This window comes from Canis lupus, chromosome 16 (genome assembly GCF_048164855.1).
Source record: "Canis lupus baileyi chromosome 16, mCanLup2.hap1, whole genome shotgun sequence".
Taxonomy (NCBI): Eukaryota; Metazoa; Chordata; class Mammalia; order Carnivora; family Canidae; genus Canis; species Canis lupus.
Window position 1 is genome coordinate 60,578,300 of NC_132853.1, and position 14,792 is coordinate 60,593,091.

General features: G+C 63.3%; 2 protein-coding genes across 8 annotated transcripts; both read right to left on the minus strand.

Moving 5' to 3' along the window:
- Nucleotides 1-574: 574 nt before the first annotated feature.
- MCRIP1 (MAPK regulated corepressor interacting protein 1) lies at nucleotides 575-9,158 on the minus strand. 5 transcript variants are annotated; one of them, XM_072781987.1, is made up of 7 exons: nucleotides 9,086-9,152; nucleotides 8,365-8,447; nucleotides 7,529-7,653; nucleotides 2,981-3,036; nucleotides 2,763-2,881; nucleotides 2,145-2,246; nucleotides 575-1,995 (listed from the first exon to the last, which is right to left on the minus strand). In XM_072781987.1, the coding sequence occupies exons 2-7, from the start codon at nucleotides 8,432-8,434 to the stop codon at nucleotides 1,931-1,933; spliced, it is 537 nt and encodes a 178-aa protein (XP_072638088.1). In that variant the 5' UTR covers nucleotides 8,435-8,447; nucleotides 9,086-9,152; the 3' UTR covers nucleotides 575-1,930. The 5 variants fall into 5 exon arrangements, with proteins under 5 accessions (XP_072638088.1, XP_072638087.1, XP_072638090.1 ...); XM_072781986.1 differs by having other exon boundaries at nucleotides 8,365-8,444; nucleotides 9,086-9,142; XM_072781989.1 differs by lacking the exon at nucleotides 8,365-8,447 and having other exon boundaries at nucleotides 9,086-9,158.
- Nucleotides 9,159-9,524: 366 nt separating this feature from the next.
- On the minus strand, nucleotides 9,525-13,478 carry PPP1R27 (protein phosphatase 1 regulatory subunit 27). 3 transcript variants are annotated; one of them, XM_072781997.1, is made up of 4 exons: nucleotides 13,188-13,478; nucleotides 10,352-10,872; nucleotides 10,116-10,266; nucleotides 9,525-9,846 (listed from the first exon to the last, which is right to left on the minus strand). In XM_072781997.1, exons 2-4 carry the CDS (start codon nucleotides 10,539-10,541, stop codon nucleotides 9,711-9,713), a joined length of 477 nt encoding a protein of 158 aa, XP_072638098.1. In that variant the 5' UTR covers nucleotides 10,542-10,872; nucleotides 13,188-13,478; the 3' UTR covers nucleotides 9,525-9,710. The 3 variants fall into 3 exon arrangements, with proteins under 3 accessions (XP_072638098.1, XP_072638099.1, XP_072638097.1); XM_072781998.1 differs by having other exon boundaries at nucleotides 9,525-9,834; nucleotides 10,352-13,461; XM_072781996.1 differs by having other exon boundaries at nucleotides 10,352-13,461.
- Nucleotides 13,479-14,792: the final 1,314 nt, after the last annotated feature.

Below are 14,792 nucleotides of genomic sequence, written 5' to 3' on the forward strand. Positions count from 1 at the left end.
CCATCCTCCCTGCACCCGAGGCGGAGTCTGCGGCAGTGCCACGCAGCCCGGGCCTGGTGAGGGCCCCCCGCACCCTGGACAGGGAGCAGCTGGGGCTGCCCTCAGCCCAGACAGCTCGTGCCCCTCAGAGAGGCGGGCCCTCCGCCCTCCCACCACCTGTGCCCCACCTCCCCCTCCACCCACGCCGGCCCCTGGTCCCCACGACCCCCTTTAGGGCCACACGGAGTGACCCCACCCCCACCCCGTCAGGGACGTCTGCACACCCAGCAGCATGCCTCCCTGCCCCTGCCCCCAGCCGGGCTGCGCCCTCCTAGCGCGTGGACTCCTAAGCACATTCCCACCTCCAAGGTGTTCTTGGCAGAAAGACCACAGCCTGAGGGCCTCCGCCTCCCAAAGCAGCTAGGTTGGCAGGGACGCTGAGTGACAAGCCTTTGCGGGGTCCCCTGTGGTCCGCAGGGGGGTACAGGCCCACAGCTATCACATCGCACAAGAGGCCAAGGAGGGGAGCTGTAGGTATCCCAACCCCTCAGCAAAACACCCCACAGGTCCCCGGGGAGCAAACAAGGCCATGTGGTTAGAGACTTGGCTCAGGGCCCGGCACCAGCCAGCGCCCACTGGCAGCGAGCCCAGGCAGCTGTTTATTACATGACTTGTCCTTCCTGCGCCCTGTCCCTGGGGACCACCCCCCCATGCCGAAGAAGACACCTCCTGGAGTCACCTGTAGGGCCTCAGAATACTCTTCCAGGAAAGGGTGTTCCCAAAATAAATTCGTTTGGCTATCTGGGCCTGGCCTAGCAGGGCTTTCCAGGTCTGAAGGTCAAGTGCGCCTGGGTCTCTCGGGGCCCAGTGGCCATCCTTCCCCTGGGGCCAGTGTGTAGGTCCAGGGCCCCCACCCGGAGGGGGCTGGTCCCTTGAAGAACACAGGAAGGCTGCCTCAGCCTCCCTCCTCCAGAAACCCCCCACCCTCTGCCTCCCAGTGCCCCCCCCCAGGAGGCTTGAGCACCCCCTAGAAGAACTCAGGGACCAGATGGAATTTCTGGGTTCAGCAGCCTGGAGCACGACCCTGGACGTCCAGCCCTGAGTGGGCTGCTGGGACAGGGGCCTGACAGACCAAGGGGCCAATCCAGTGCCACCTGCCTTTATTCACTGGCCCTTGGGCTCCAGTCATAGACACTTGGCTTTTGGAGGGCACAGGAACAACAGGGGACCCTGGTGACCACCCTGGCACATAGTTCGGGGCCAGGATCAGCCCCATGCCCCTGTCCAAAGGGACTGCCGGGGCCACGGGGCCGCACACAGCAAGGGGGTAGGCCTGGCTGCCCAGGACCCTCGTGGAGGGGGGTGCTCGGTGGCATCGCAGGCCTGGAGAGCTGCTGCCATCCTGAAGCTGATGCAGGGGAGGACGGGCCAGGCTGGACAGCAGGGTGAAGAATTAGACGCTCCCCAATGTGTCCAGGATGGAAAAGCAGCAGAGGGTGGGGGGGGACACGGGGTGTGAGACGGGCCACCTTAGGGACAAGCCTGGGCCCACCAGCCCGGGGGACAGCAGAGGGCCCTCATTGCCTTCCTGACCTTGGAAAAGCTGGGGGGGAGGGGCGGTGGAAGGTGATGGGAAGCGGAGGGGAGTCAGGGTCAAGGCCCTGGGGTGGGGGCAGAGCACGTAGCTCTAGACACAACCAGGGGGAGAGCCGGGGCTGGCGGGGCCCAGACCCCCCCCAGGGACAGGGGCAGCCTGACGGCCCCTGAGAAGAAAGGAGGGGCCTTGGGGAGGAAGGGCAAGCCCTGGCCACTGACCACGCCCCTCCTGGTCCTGGGGTTGACAGCCCTGCGGGCGCACGTCCCCCCCCCTTCCCAGGAGCTGGGCCCACAGGAGACCACCATGAGGCGGCACCCGGTCTCCCAGAGGCCAGGGGAGGGACCCCAGTGCCCTTCAGGACTTCTTGGTGTCCGGCGTGTTCCGGCGCTTCAGGTCACTCAGGTCAATGGGCTTGAAGGCTGTGGGGGGATAGAGTGGTCAGTGGGGGCACAGATGGGAGGCAGGGCCTGCGCCCCAGACCGCCTCCCAAGTAGAGGGGCCTTCCTGCCCGCCCCCCAGCACTGCCCCTGGCCAGGCCACTCCCTGCTAGGTCCGCTCCTCCACTCACTCTTCAGACTGGGGTTAGGGACCTTCTCCACGTACTCCTCCACCAGGCCCCGCTCGCTGCCTGACATCTGGCTCCGCAGATCTCGCTCCACGCCCTGCCAGGCTGCCAGAAGCAACGAGGTGGCATCAGAGCCCCCAGATGGCTGCGCAGCGGGCCGGGTCCAAGCGGTCAGCCCCGCACCCCTCCCCGGCCCTCCCCTCACCCCCCACCTCACAGCCCGCAGCCCCCCCGCCGGCCTGCTCCCGACCTGAGGCTGTCCTCAAAGCACCCCTCTCCCCTCCCTACACCCATCCCGGCTCCTAGGGGGCCCGCCCGCATCTGTACCGTGACCGGGGCCCATGGGCTCTCGATCCTCCACTCAGGCTCCGCACCTTTCCCTGCTCCCCCAGCCCCTGCCTCCTGGCACACGGTCACGACACATGGCTGCCCCTACTTGCCCGTCCTGCACGCGGCTCCCGCCCCTGCAGACCTGCCCAGCTCCCATGCTCCTCCCCCGAGGAGCTGCCTGCCCCCACTGGCAGCACCAGTCTCCTCACCAGGCAAGTCCCCTGTGGACCTGGCCCCCGGCCCTGAGGGCGGGGTGCAGAGGAGGAGGGCTCTGGGGAGCTCCCCACGTACCTTCGTAAATGAAGCGCACATTCTCCTCATGGGCCGGGGTGAAGATCTCGGTGCTACTGGGGGGAGACCGGGGGCTACTGTTCCTCTTGCCGTTGTAGACGACTCTGGAGACAGGGGAACTGGGGGTGCCCGGCACATGAGGGTGGGCTGGGGGCAGCGGGGCCCACCCTCTCCCCTCCCCTCCCCCGGGGGAGGTCGCGCCACTGCCCGAGACCCACCTGGTCATCGCGGGGGCGTCTGGTCCTTGCGCTGCACTGCCGGGTCCCCTCGGCCTCTGAAAGGGAAGGAGGGCCGGGAGCGGGACAGTCACCGTCTCCACGGGGCTACGGGGCTGCGGGGAGGGGAGGCTCGGGGAGGCGCGGGCGGTCTACTTCCTCTCTCAAGCTCCCGACAAACTGCTCCGGGCTCGCGGCCTACCAGGAACCCCTCCAGAGGAGGCCACAAGCCGGGCAGACACAACCCCGTGAGGCCGGGGGCCAGCAACCTGCCGTCCACTAGGAACAGCCGAGTCCCCAGCACCCCTGGGCCGGGACCCCTGCCGCCGGGGAGCCCTTCCCCTGCGGTAGGCAGCCTGGTGGCGCCAGCAGCAGTGCCCTGGGGCCGCCTTTCCAGAGGACAGAACACCCGTCAGGAAGGGCTCAGCGACCCCAGGACCCTAACTCTGCCTTCCTGCCGCAGGGCCGGCGCCCTGTTTCCACTGAGTCTGGTTCCCACCCGCAAAACAGGGACGTGCGTCTGGGTGAGGAGCCCGGCGGAGGCCGGGGCCCAGGGGATGCAGGGCATGCGCAGCCTCCGGGGCCTGGGGCCCCAGCACAGACGGGAGGCTGGGGGAAGGCCTGACCCAGGGACAGAGAGCCCGGGGTTGCTGCCCGTTCACAGCCTCCCTCAGCTCAGGTTTTAGCCCCCCGGGGTGGGGGGGTATCTTCAGGCTCAGTGTCACCATAGCCAGCTGGACGTGCCCCCTCTGGCTGAGAATAGCACACGGCCAGGGAGCGGCCTGTCCCGGGCCGGCCCCAGGACAGGTTGCCCCTAGGTACTGGGGGGCCCTGGGGCCCCACACAGCCCACAGCATGTAGCTGCAGACCTTCCCAGAGGCCCGGAAAGATGGGGCGCTGGGTGCACTTGCTCCCTACTTTGCTCGGTCATCTCATAAATGATCCAGCGTTTGAACACCTGCACGGGTAAACACAAGCCAAGTTCCAAACAAGGGCGACTGAGCATACGGCCAGCTTCCAGGACACAGGGGACCCCGAACCCTGCCCTGCCCCTCGCAAAGTGACTTCTTTCCCGGACTCTGGGGTCTCGCTGCCCATGGTCCTCTTTCCCAGGCACCAGCCCCCCGAACACCAGAGCAGAGGAAAGGCCCACTCTGGCCGAGGACACCCTGAGATACTCGGGCTGTCCTCAGCGGCACAAGGCGTGAAGCTCCAGGAGGACGGGCCAGCCCCTGCCTGCCCTCAGCCAGGCCCTCGTCATCTCCTGCCCCTCTCCCAGCTTGTCCCCCTCAACCTGGGAGACCCCGGCCGCAGGGCACCTGCCCTTCGTGCCTCCCCTGCCCCACTTCAGGCCTCTCCCCGCAGGGCAGCCTGCCCCCCCCACTGCCCAGTCACAGCCCCTGGGGACCACTGGCCTTCATGGGCCCGGGGCCCTCATCTCAGGGTCCCCTACTCACCCTCTCAGGCTAACCCAGGTGCTTACCCTCTCGGCTCCCGCCACCCTGCACACACCTGCCACAGTGGGGGTCTCTGGACACCTCACCTGCTCCTCTGTCTCTGCAGACCGAAGGCCTCATCTGGGCTGGCCCCAGGGCAGTGGGCCTGCGCGGGAGTACCTGTGACCGGAGCACTAGGGCCCCACCTGGAGGACCCAGCCCGGCTGCCCCCGGTTCCTGACTAAAGCAGCAGCATGACATGTGCTCCCTGTCCCAGGCCTGGGCCTCTGTCACCAAAGGCCCGCCCGTACGGACGTCCTACTTCAGTTAGGGAGATTTCTGGTACCCTGGATAAACTAAACTAGGAAGCACCTTTGCCCGGAGTCATACCTTCAGTGGGTTCTCAGAGCCCGGGGGCCAGAAGAACAAATAAAATGACATTTTAGAGGCAGCCCAGGTGGCTCAGCAGCTTAGCACTGCCTTCAGCCCAGGGCGTGATCCTGGAGACCCGGGATGGAGTCCCACGTCAGGCTCCCTGCGTGGAGCCTGTTTCTTCCTCTGCCTGTGTCTGTGCCTCGCTCTCTGTGTCTCTCGTCAGTAAAGAAGTAAAATATTTTTAAAAAATATGGGATCCCTGGGTGGCGCAGCGGTTTGGCGCCTGCCTTTGGCCCAGGGCGCGATCCTGGAGACCCGGGATCGAATCTCACGTCAGGCTCCCGGTGCATGGAGCCTGCTTCTCCCTCTGCCTGTGTCTCTGCCTCTCTCTCTCTCTCCTCTGTGACTATCATGAAAAAATAAATAAAATCTTTAAAAAATATATTTTATTTATTCATGAGAGACACAAAGAAAGACAGAAATATAGGCAGAGGCAGAAGCAGGCTCCACGCAGGGAGCCCGACGCGGGACCTGACCCAGGGACCCCAGGATCATGCCCAAAGGCAGGCACTAAACTGCTGAGCCACCCAGGGAGCCCCTAAAATCTTAAAAAAAAAAAATACATGAATAATCACGCACACCCTGACAAACCATTCTAGTCCCGGGTACGTGTCTGACACAAGGGCCATGAGGCCACTGGGAGGCACACAAGAGCGGCCAGAAAGGCGTCACTCATGAGCACCTAAAGGAAGAGCCACCAGAAAAGGTGGCCTATGTCGGGCCCACTCTCGCCACTGAAGTTGACACCGCTGGGAACATGAACCACACAAGAGCAGGCAAATCCTAGCACTGAGGCTGAGCAAAAGGAAGTGACCCAAAAGGACAGAGGATGGAAGCCTGGGGCCAGGAGCAGGCTGGGAGCAGCCCCAGCAGAGGCCAAGCCACAGAGGCTCAGGTCGGCGGAGACCCATCTAAGGGAACAGCTGGAGTCAAGTACAACCTGGACCTAAGCGACCACTGGACCAGCGTGACAAACCTGCTCAGCAGGAATGGTCTCCGTGGAACACGGGGAGGAAGTGGGTGGTCAGCGAGGCTGCCGTGGGGAGGAGCAGCTCTGAAGGGAGGCTGGAGGCCGGGCTGACCACGGCCACGGAAGAGGCAGGTGTGGAGGGGCCAAGTGACCAGCGCACTGGGGCCAGTGGCCAAGGACCCCTAGCAAGACAGGCCACGCCACGAGGACCACGGAGCCTCAAGTCCAGGAGGACGAAAGCCCGGTGCGCAGGGGGCAGGGGCTGCCGGCCAGACGCCCAGGCCAGAGACCCCTCCTCTCATCTGTCTTCCCTCTTCTGCTCACAAGGACTATGAAGCGCAACTACTTCCCAGCTCTGGGGGCACCCGCGTGGCTCCATCCGCCTTCAGCTCAGGCCATGATCGCGGGTGGAGCTCCCTGCTTGGGGCGGGGGCGGGGGGGGGGGGGACTCTGCTTCTCCCTCTTCCTCTGCACCTCCCCTCTGCTCATGCTCCTGGGCGCACCCTCTCTCTCCCACAGATAAAATCTTTTCAAAAAGTTATTTTTTCAACTCTGGACCTTAAAATCTTACTATATACACTTAGTCCCATCAACTCCAAGATACTTTTTTCACTTTAATGGTTTTGAAGTATCGCCACACCTGGCAATTGCCAGTATGTTGACGTTTGCCAGTGTCCTACGGGTTCGGGTGACAGTGATGTGAGGGGCAGCTCAGTTCCTGGTGTCTCAGATCTAATGACACAACAATGGTCTCCTCTGGCCCACGATCCCACCCTTGGCAAGCCCAGGGCCATCCTTCCCAGAGCCGCCAATGTGCTCTCGGGCTACCTCTTCCCATTCGCAGCCTCCCCTTGGCCAGCTACCACCCGGTACGGCAGCACAGTCTCCTGCACCACTCTCCCCCACTCCGGTCCTGACACCCCTCCCCAAAGAATCCCCCGCCTGCACACCCTGGGCCCTGTGCTGTCATGGAGCCCCCAGCGTGGCCCAGTCTATTTCTTCAGGTGTCTCTGCTGGGCTCCAGCCCACCCCCAAGCACAGTCTCCGACACACAGCCCCCTCTGCCTGCTGCCATCACCACAGGGAGCCACATGCTGCCCCCCACTGCACACTCTGCGGGGCTCACGGCAGCCAGTGGCTACGTGCTGGGCACACGGCAAGGTCCAAAACAATTCTGTGGCTGGAGATCATCCGTCCCTTGCTCTGCTGCCTCCAGGGAAGCCCCTTTCCCCTCTGGGCCTCACAGTACTCATCTAAGCCAAAGCAGTCCCCAAGAATGCGCGCTAGGCTCTCCTGCTTGACAACAGACAGGACAATCACAGAAAGAGCACACCGTCTAACTGGGCGCTTCTGGGAGTGGCAGGGCCATTGCTGACTATGACACACAGTCCAGAACAGTGCTGGGTGCACCAGATGCGGCGCCAGCCCCTTCACAAGGACCTGGAGGCCCACGGAAGCCCAGGACATGTGAAAAGGCTGCAGTGCCACCAGCTGCCACCCAGCAAAGCAGGGTCTGAGCCCCAAGTGGCTGTTAGCCTCTGAGCCTCCAGGGCCACAGCAGTCAGGGCCAGGCTCAGACACCTCAGCCGACCTGAGCACCCAAGAGCCTGCCAATGGCCTCTCCCACACCCGCTGGCAGGCCCCCTTGGCATCAACGTGGCCCTGCTCAGAGACGAGGAGGGAGTCTCCCCCAATGGATAAGTTTTGTACCTTGCTCTTGCAGGGGAACCAAGGACTTTCTGAGACCTCCTGGGCGGGAGACAGGTCATGGGGAACCCGATGCCCAGCCTCCAGCCCCGCAGTCTCAAATTCTTTCCTCGCACACAGCCATATGCCTAAGGACAGGAGAGGAGATGACATGCTGTTGTTCGGGAAAGTGACAATGAGTGTTCTAGAGCTAGAATCAGTGATGCAAACGGTGGTTGTTCTGTCTTCCTTTGGAATTTCTGATACTTGAATTTTCTTGGATTCCACTTTCCCATGACATTCCTTGTCTCTGCGGTACTGGACACTTTCAGCCGTTAAGCCTTCTAGAAAAAGATCTGCAGAGCAGCCCGGGGGAGCTCAACGGTTTAGCGCCTGCCTTCAGCCCAGGGCGTGATCCTGGAGACCCGGGATCGAGTCCCGCGTCGGGCTTCCTGCGTGGAGCCTGCTTCTCCCTCTGCCTGTTTTTGCCTCTCTCTCTCTCTCTGTGTCTCATGAATAAATAAATGAAAACTTAAAAAGAAAACAAAAAACTGCTATCGACACGGGTGCCAGAGTAGCGCTGCGCTAGACGCCCCAAGGGGCATTCCCCTGAAGACCTCGGATCCAAACTCGAAGCATGCCCTCGCCCCCCCTTCCTGGCTGATGGCAGCAGCTTGCATCCCAAGCAGTAGCCCTGAGCCTGGGCACCCTTACCCCCGGACCCAGAAACCTCAGCATCCCCTAAGCTCACCCCCGTCAAGCCTCCGTCCTGGGTCCTGGAGGAGGCTCCTGCCCGGCTCCTCCTCACTCCCACTGCTCGCTCTCTCTCTCTTTCTCTCTCTCTCAACCCCAGAACTCACTCGCTGCTCCCCGCTGACGTCTCGGGCCTTTGCTCAAGGTGTCCCCGCCGCCCAACAGGATCTTGCTCATCCTTGGGATTCTGCTAAAAGACCGCCTTTCCTTGGAAGCCTCCCAGGGCTGGCCGGGGGGCCTGGCGTCTGCACCTCCACACCCTCGGTGTCACGACTCGGACCCACACGGGGCGTCCACCCCGTCCGTGCAGCACCCCCGCAGCCCCGGGGCGGGCGGGCCCTGCAGACAGCGCGCACCCTGGCCACCCCGCACCTAGCCGCGCACCACCTGCGGGCGGAGGCCGGCACCGCGGGGAAGGCTGGAAAACGGAAGGAAGGAAAGTCTCGGCGGGGGGCGGGGGGGCGGGGGGGCGGCGGCTGCACTCCGAGAGCCACGAAGCATCCTCAGGAACGTCCCCTTTGGAAAACGGAGGGCAAGACATTTGTCCACCCCGGCGGCCGCCCCTTCACAGGCCGAAAAGGGCGGGCCCCCGGCGGCCCCGTGGAGCCCGTGGCCCCGGGGAAGCGGGGCCCGCCACGTCCCCACGCCCCGCTCCTCGCCGCCCCGCCCGCCGCGCGACCCGCGCCCCCGGCAGGCCCAGAAACTCGGGCGCGGCGGAGCCCAGCCGGTGCCCGCCGCGCCCTCCCCGCGCCCGCCGCCGCGCCGGGGCGGGTCCCGGCCGCGCCCGCCCCGCCCCCGCCTCCGCCCCCGCCCCTGCTCCCGTCTCACCTCGCCCGCTCGGCCGCCGCCGCCGCCGCCGCCGCCGCCAGCTGGGGCCCGGCCGGAAGTGACGTCACCGAGGCGCGCGCAGGCGCAGGTGCGGGCAGCGCGAGGGCACGTGACGGCCGGCGCGCGCGCCCGGCGGGGCGGGGCCTCGGTGGGGGCGGGGCCGCGGCGGGGGTGGGGGGTGCGGGGTGCGGGGCGCGGGGTGGGGTTCGCACCCCCTCGGGGAGCGCCGCTGAGGGCTGGGTGCGGCGGGGTCCCGGGGGTCCGGGGCTGGCGGGCCGGAGACCTCACAGCCCGCGGGTCGGGGTCGGGGTCTAGTCGGGGGCAGGTGGGGGGTGGGGGAACTGCGCCGGCGCTGTCCCCTGGGCCCCCAGCCTGGGTCGGATGAGCCAGGCGGGGGAGCAGATGGTCCCATCCCCAGTAAAGAGGCTACCACCGGGGCTAGGGAATGACATTTATTGAAAAAGTAAAAAGTGTCACAATAAAAAATTCACCTGGAGAAAAAGCCAGGCCAGAAGTGTGAGGGGTGGGTTGTGCCCAGGTGCGGGGTCCTGGGCGCCTGCCAGCCCCACCGGTGGGACAGGCCCTGGCACCTGGGGGGCAGGAGCCCCGGAAGGGCAGGCGGGGCTCAGTCCATCTTGGTCCCTTGGAAGAGCTCCACCAGGTCCTTGAAGTCCGGGTCGATGAGGTCAGAGGGCAGGTCCCCGTCATCGTTGGTGGCGTCTCTGTCTGCCCCCAGGGAGATGAGGTACCTGGGGTGCAAACTGGCCGTGAGGATGCGGTCAGGAGGAGCACAGGCTGAGTCCTGAGGGGCATCTTGATTTTGTTTTTGTTTTGTTTTAATTTTTCCAGGAGGGGTGAAGAGGAGGAAACCTGATCCTCCAGAAACAAAGGCTGGAGGGAAGTTTAGTTTGCTCTGGGGAAGGCAGGAGGGCAGGAAGGAGACTCGAGAAGCTCCGAGGGTTCCTAGCCGTACGACCAGGGCCCCCTTCGGGGAGACCACGTCCTGGAGCCCCTGGCCTGACCCTCTCACCTGGCTATGTCGGGATAGCCGTCACTGCAGGCGATGTGCAGGGGTGTCCACCCGGTCTCGTCCCGCTGGTGGATGTCTGCGCCGTATTTGACCAGCAGCTTCACGCACTCCAGGTTTCCAGAGAGCACTGCTTCGTGCAGGGCGGCCAGGCCTGCGCAGGACAGGGCGCGAGGGGTCAAGGCCGAGACCTTGCCCTGACACCCCACAGACCCTCCGCTGGTCCGGCAGGCACTCACCTGACGGGTGGATGGTGTCCAGGGCGACTTTCCGAGCCCGGATGAAGCGCCCGACCTGCTCCAAGTCACCCTGGCGGATGTGGTCTAGGAACAGGACGTCATTCGGGAAGCGCACGCTGCGATCCGCCAGCAGCCGCCTGCGCCGCTGCCGGGGGCTGTAGCGGGCATAGCGGCTGGTCCTGCTGGGCATCCTGGGTGCCGTGGAGGGCCCACCTTGTGGGGACCCTGCTTCTCGGGGAAGGGACGTGTCCGGCCCGGGTCACACAACGCATGCAGTCTTTTCCAGTGCCACCCTGCTCCCGTGCTCCCCTGTGACCAGGGCACGTCCCTCTTATATAGGACTCGCAGCGCTATATAAAGCTGCGCAGTCATGCTCACGCCGGGAGGGGCTGAAACAGAGCAGCTCTGGCCCTGCGCTCAGGATCATGTTTAATGGCTCATCTTTCAACCCACCTGTTGCTGTGCCCCGGCCAAAGGGGTCAGGTCCTTCCTGGCCACTGTCGTCTGCTCCACAGCTGGGCCTAGAAGGTGTTTACAGAGGACAGGAGAAGGCACTAGAAGGACAGGACCCATAAGGAAGACAAGTGGGTACCAAGGTCACGGAGAAGACCCAGGCATCTCCCAGAGACCTGGTAACTCCGAAGAAAGGCCGTGATGTCTGGTGAAGGTGGCTGCTTCGACCTCCGGGAAAGCCAGGGGCTGCCCACAGCTGAGGCACAGGGCCCTGAGCATGACAGAGAAGGCCCAGCCCCGTCCGTATCTCCCGGTCACTTGTCACCTTCACCAGGGCCTACACCACTTCGCCCTCCGCCTCACAAATGTCCCAGGTTGGAATCTGAAGAAAGGCCTCCGCTCGCCACAGCCCATCCCACACTTGTTTCCCTTGACCCCCGCCTCTCCCCTGGGTCCAGGCTCCTGCCACTTACTGCCAAGGCCACGCGTGCTCCCACTGAAGGGAACATCGGTCTGCCCTGCAGGATGGACCATCACATCCCTAGGGGGGCGCGCACTCTGGCCGGCCCAGACCCCTGGGAGGGGCTAAGCGGCAGAGGGCTGAGCCGTCGCTCACTGTCTTCACCGCAGCAGCCACGTCTGGAGGTGGCTTCCGCTTCCGTGGGGAGAAGGGCCAGTGGACATGAGCGCGCACGAGTGGGAGCATACCTGTCGGGTCGGGGGCAGCCCCTGCAGCCCGTGAGGTTGGCTGGCTGCATTTGGTAGGGCTGCTGTTGCAAAGGACCAGACTGGGGGCTTAAAACTTTATTTTCTCATGATTCTAGAGGCCAGAAGTCCAAGATCAAGGTGTCAGCATCCTGGGTTCCTTCCAAGGAGAATCTGTTCCGGGCCCACGTCCTGGGGTCTGGAGGTGCTCCTTGGGGTTCTCTCGTTGACGGACATATCCACCCATCTCTGCCCTCACGTTCATGTGGCCTTCTCCCTGTGTGCGTGTCTGTGTCCAAATTTCCTTTTTTTTTTTTTAAGGTTTTGTTTATTTATTCATGAAAGACAGGCAGAGGGAGAAGCAGGCTCTCCATGGGGAGCCTGACGTGGAACTTGATCCCAGGACCCCAGGATCACACCCTGAGCCGAAGGCAGATGCTCAACCACTGAGCCACCCAGGTGTCCCCAAATTTTCACTTTTTATAAGGACACTAGTCATGGGATCAGGCTCCTTCCTGGTCCAGGAAGAGCTCATCTTGACTGGTCACATCTGTGACAACTGTATTTCCAAATAAGATCATGTACTGAGGAGCTGGGGTCAACACAGGACTGTTGGAGGAGCTTCCCCCATAACGTTGGTGAGATCCCCGTGGGTGGTCTCACCGAAGTCCTGAAGGAGGACAGAACCAAGATTGACCAGCACTTGACCAGTACTCTGCACGGGGGTGGGGCAGGCAGCCTGGTGACCAGCAAGCCTTGCATCACCAGGCTGGTTTTGATCCAACAAAACCAAATCAAATGTATTTAACACCCTCTAGGTGCAAAGCCTTCGGCCGAATGCTGTGCAACAATGGGGCACCGCCTAGGACAGACTCCCCGCCCTGACAAGGGTTTCCCAGCCAGTCTCAGAGCCTCCACCTGCTGGCGGCCTGGCCCCGCGGGACCCCCCTCCCAGCCCAGGCCCTGCGGGAGCCCTGATACCCGCTGGTACCCAGTGTTCCTGCACTTCGGGGCTCCGAGTATGAGTGTGGTGCCAGGTGATCTTAACTCCTGGTCACTTGGGAGGAGTCGGTGTAGCTGCTGCTGGCTTGTTTACAGGAGGCTGAACTTTCCTTTGATGTGAAGATTGCCTAGTCTGGTGCTGTGGAAAGTTCTGTCTGGCCTCCAAGAACCCTGAGTGAGGCCGCCACGGGTACAGCATTTCCCGAGAGCGACCAGCTTTGGGCTCAACTCAGGCCAGTGCAAACCTGTAGGCAACCCCAGTGATGAAGCCCCTGGCCCATCAGACTGAGGTGAGCCGAGAGCTTGGGCATCGGTGGCTTTGGGGTTTCCATGTGGATCTGAGAAGGGACCGGTGCCCAAAGCCCCGCAGTCACCATAGACTCTCTGGAAAGTACTTTGCTGTGCTTTTTGTTCTGCTGAGGACACAGGATGTCCTCTGAACCAGGGCGCGGCCTGGGGCGTCAGAAGCCGGCTGGGAGCATCCAACCTGAGACCAACCATCTGGCAAAGTGGATCTTTCATGCAGCCACAGGCAGGACCAAACCTAGTGTTTATCCAGCCTTGTCCCTGACACCCAAGTAAACCTGTGAAGTGACGTGGTTTGTGCGACGTTGCCGTTAGGCTCTGCCTTCTAGGGAACTGGAGCAGGCCGAAATATTTAACCCAAAAAGCTTACTTTGGAAAAGGCCGAGAAACACAATTAGTCCTGCTTTGAGTCCCGCAGAAAACGGAGCTGGAGAGCCTGTTAGGAGAACGGGTGCCTGGCCCACTGGTGTCTGTCCCCTGCCGGCAGGCTTGGTGGCCGAGGACCTCGAGGGTCTGGTGCACTTCGGAGGCAGCAGCCTCCAACCACCTGCAGAGAGCAGAAGAGAAGGGAGGAGGAGAGGAAGAGGGAGCTTTGGGATGTCCCGGGCTGCTAAGCCTTGACTGACCACCCTGAGCTGCAAAGTTGCCTGCTAATCCACCAGCCCCGCCAGGTTTTGGACTCCACCCCACAGCCTCCCAGCCAATCCAGGCCCTGGAATGTGCTAATCAGCTGCCTCTGCAAAAGAGGAAAGGTATGGGTGACTCAGTCCCTCTCCCAGGAGCACATGACAGCAGCTCTGGGCAGCGGCACCGGGTCCCAGCTCTGTGCGCAGGGCCTGGCCGGCACCGCTGGGTGCTCAGGGTCACCCATGCCCATCCATGGGGCGGGAGCGCAGGATCCTGATGGCCTTGCTCGGGGCGGGCTTCCTCCCCCGGAGGTTCTGCTCCCCCCCCCCCCACCCGTGACCCCTGGGGGAACGGCTCAGTCTGGAGGGTAGGGCTACCATCCTCTCCCCCAGAAGTGGCCCAGCTCACCTTTCTCTGCCTGCGTGTCGCCTTCCATCAGCAGGACAGAGGCCCAGCGCGCCTAGGCCCCAGAGCGCAGGAGCTGGAGACCAGCCCCAGGACAGGCCGCCCGAGGCCCGGGCTGCTGCGCCGCTGCTGCGCAGGGTCCCGCTCACCTGGGCTGAGGTCTGTGGAGGCCTGGGGCAGGCTGACACAGCAGGGAGGGCCGGGGCAGGACACAGGCTGCGACAGTGAACAGAGTACGCCGGAGAGCCATGTCCATGGCACGTCCTACGGTGGAGTCTCCAGCCAGGCACCGGCACCTCGAAGCCCCCCCGGCACACGGGCATCAGCGCCCTGGGCGGGCAGGGCTGGAGATGTTGGGGGACTCGTGCGGTGACAGGCAGGGCTCTGTAGAGACCTAGCTACGTGCGCTGTCCTTGACCCAAGGTGGACTGTATGTCCACATCCGTCCCCCTCCCAGGAGATCACCAGGTGGCCCTCCTGCCCCTGTAGACAAGCTGAGAGCGGCAGATACCAAGACCCGGGGGGTGCTGCTGTCAGGGACAGATGGCTACCCAAGGCCCGCCAGCCCCGTGTGGGGCTCCTCTCCTGCTCTCGAGGGGGACCCACAGGTGCGGCTGGGCAGCAGGGCCCGAGGAGTCAGTCGGGCTCACAAGGCCCATGTGCCCAGGACTGCAGCTAGGCCGGTGGCTTCGTCTGCAGGAAAACCAATTCCGACGGTCCTCAGTGTGAACCAAGGAAGCTGAGGTTTTTTCTTTTTTCTTTTTTTTTAGAAATTTTTCCTTTTCAGTTTTTTTTTTTTTTTTTAAGATTTTGTTTATTTATTCATAGAGACACACACACAGAGAGAGAAGCAGGCTCCACACAGGAAGCCCGATGTAGGACTCGATCCCGGGTCTCTAGGATCACACCCCAGGCTGCAGGCGGCACTAAACCACTGTGCCAC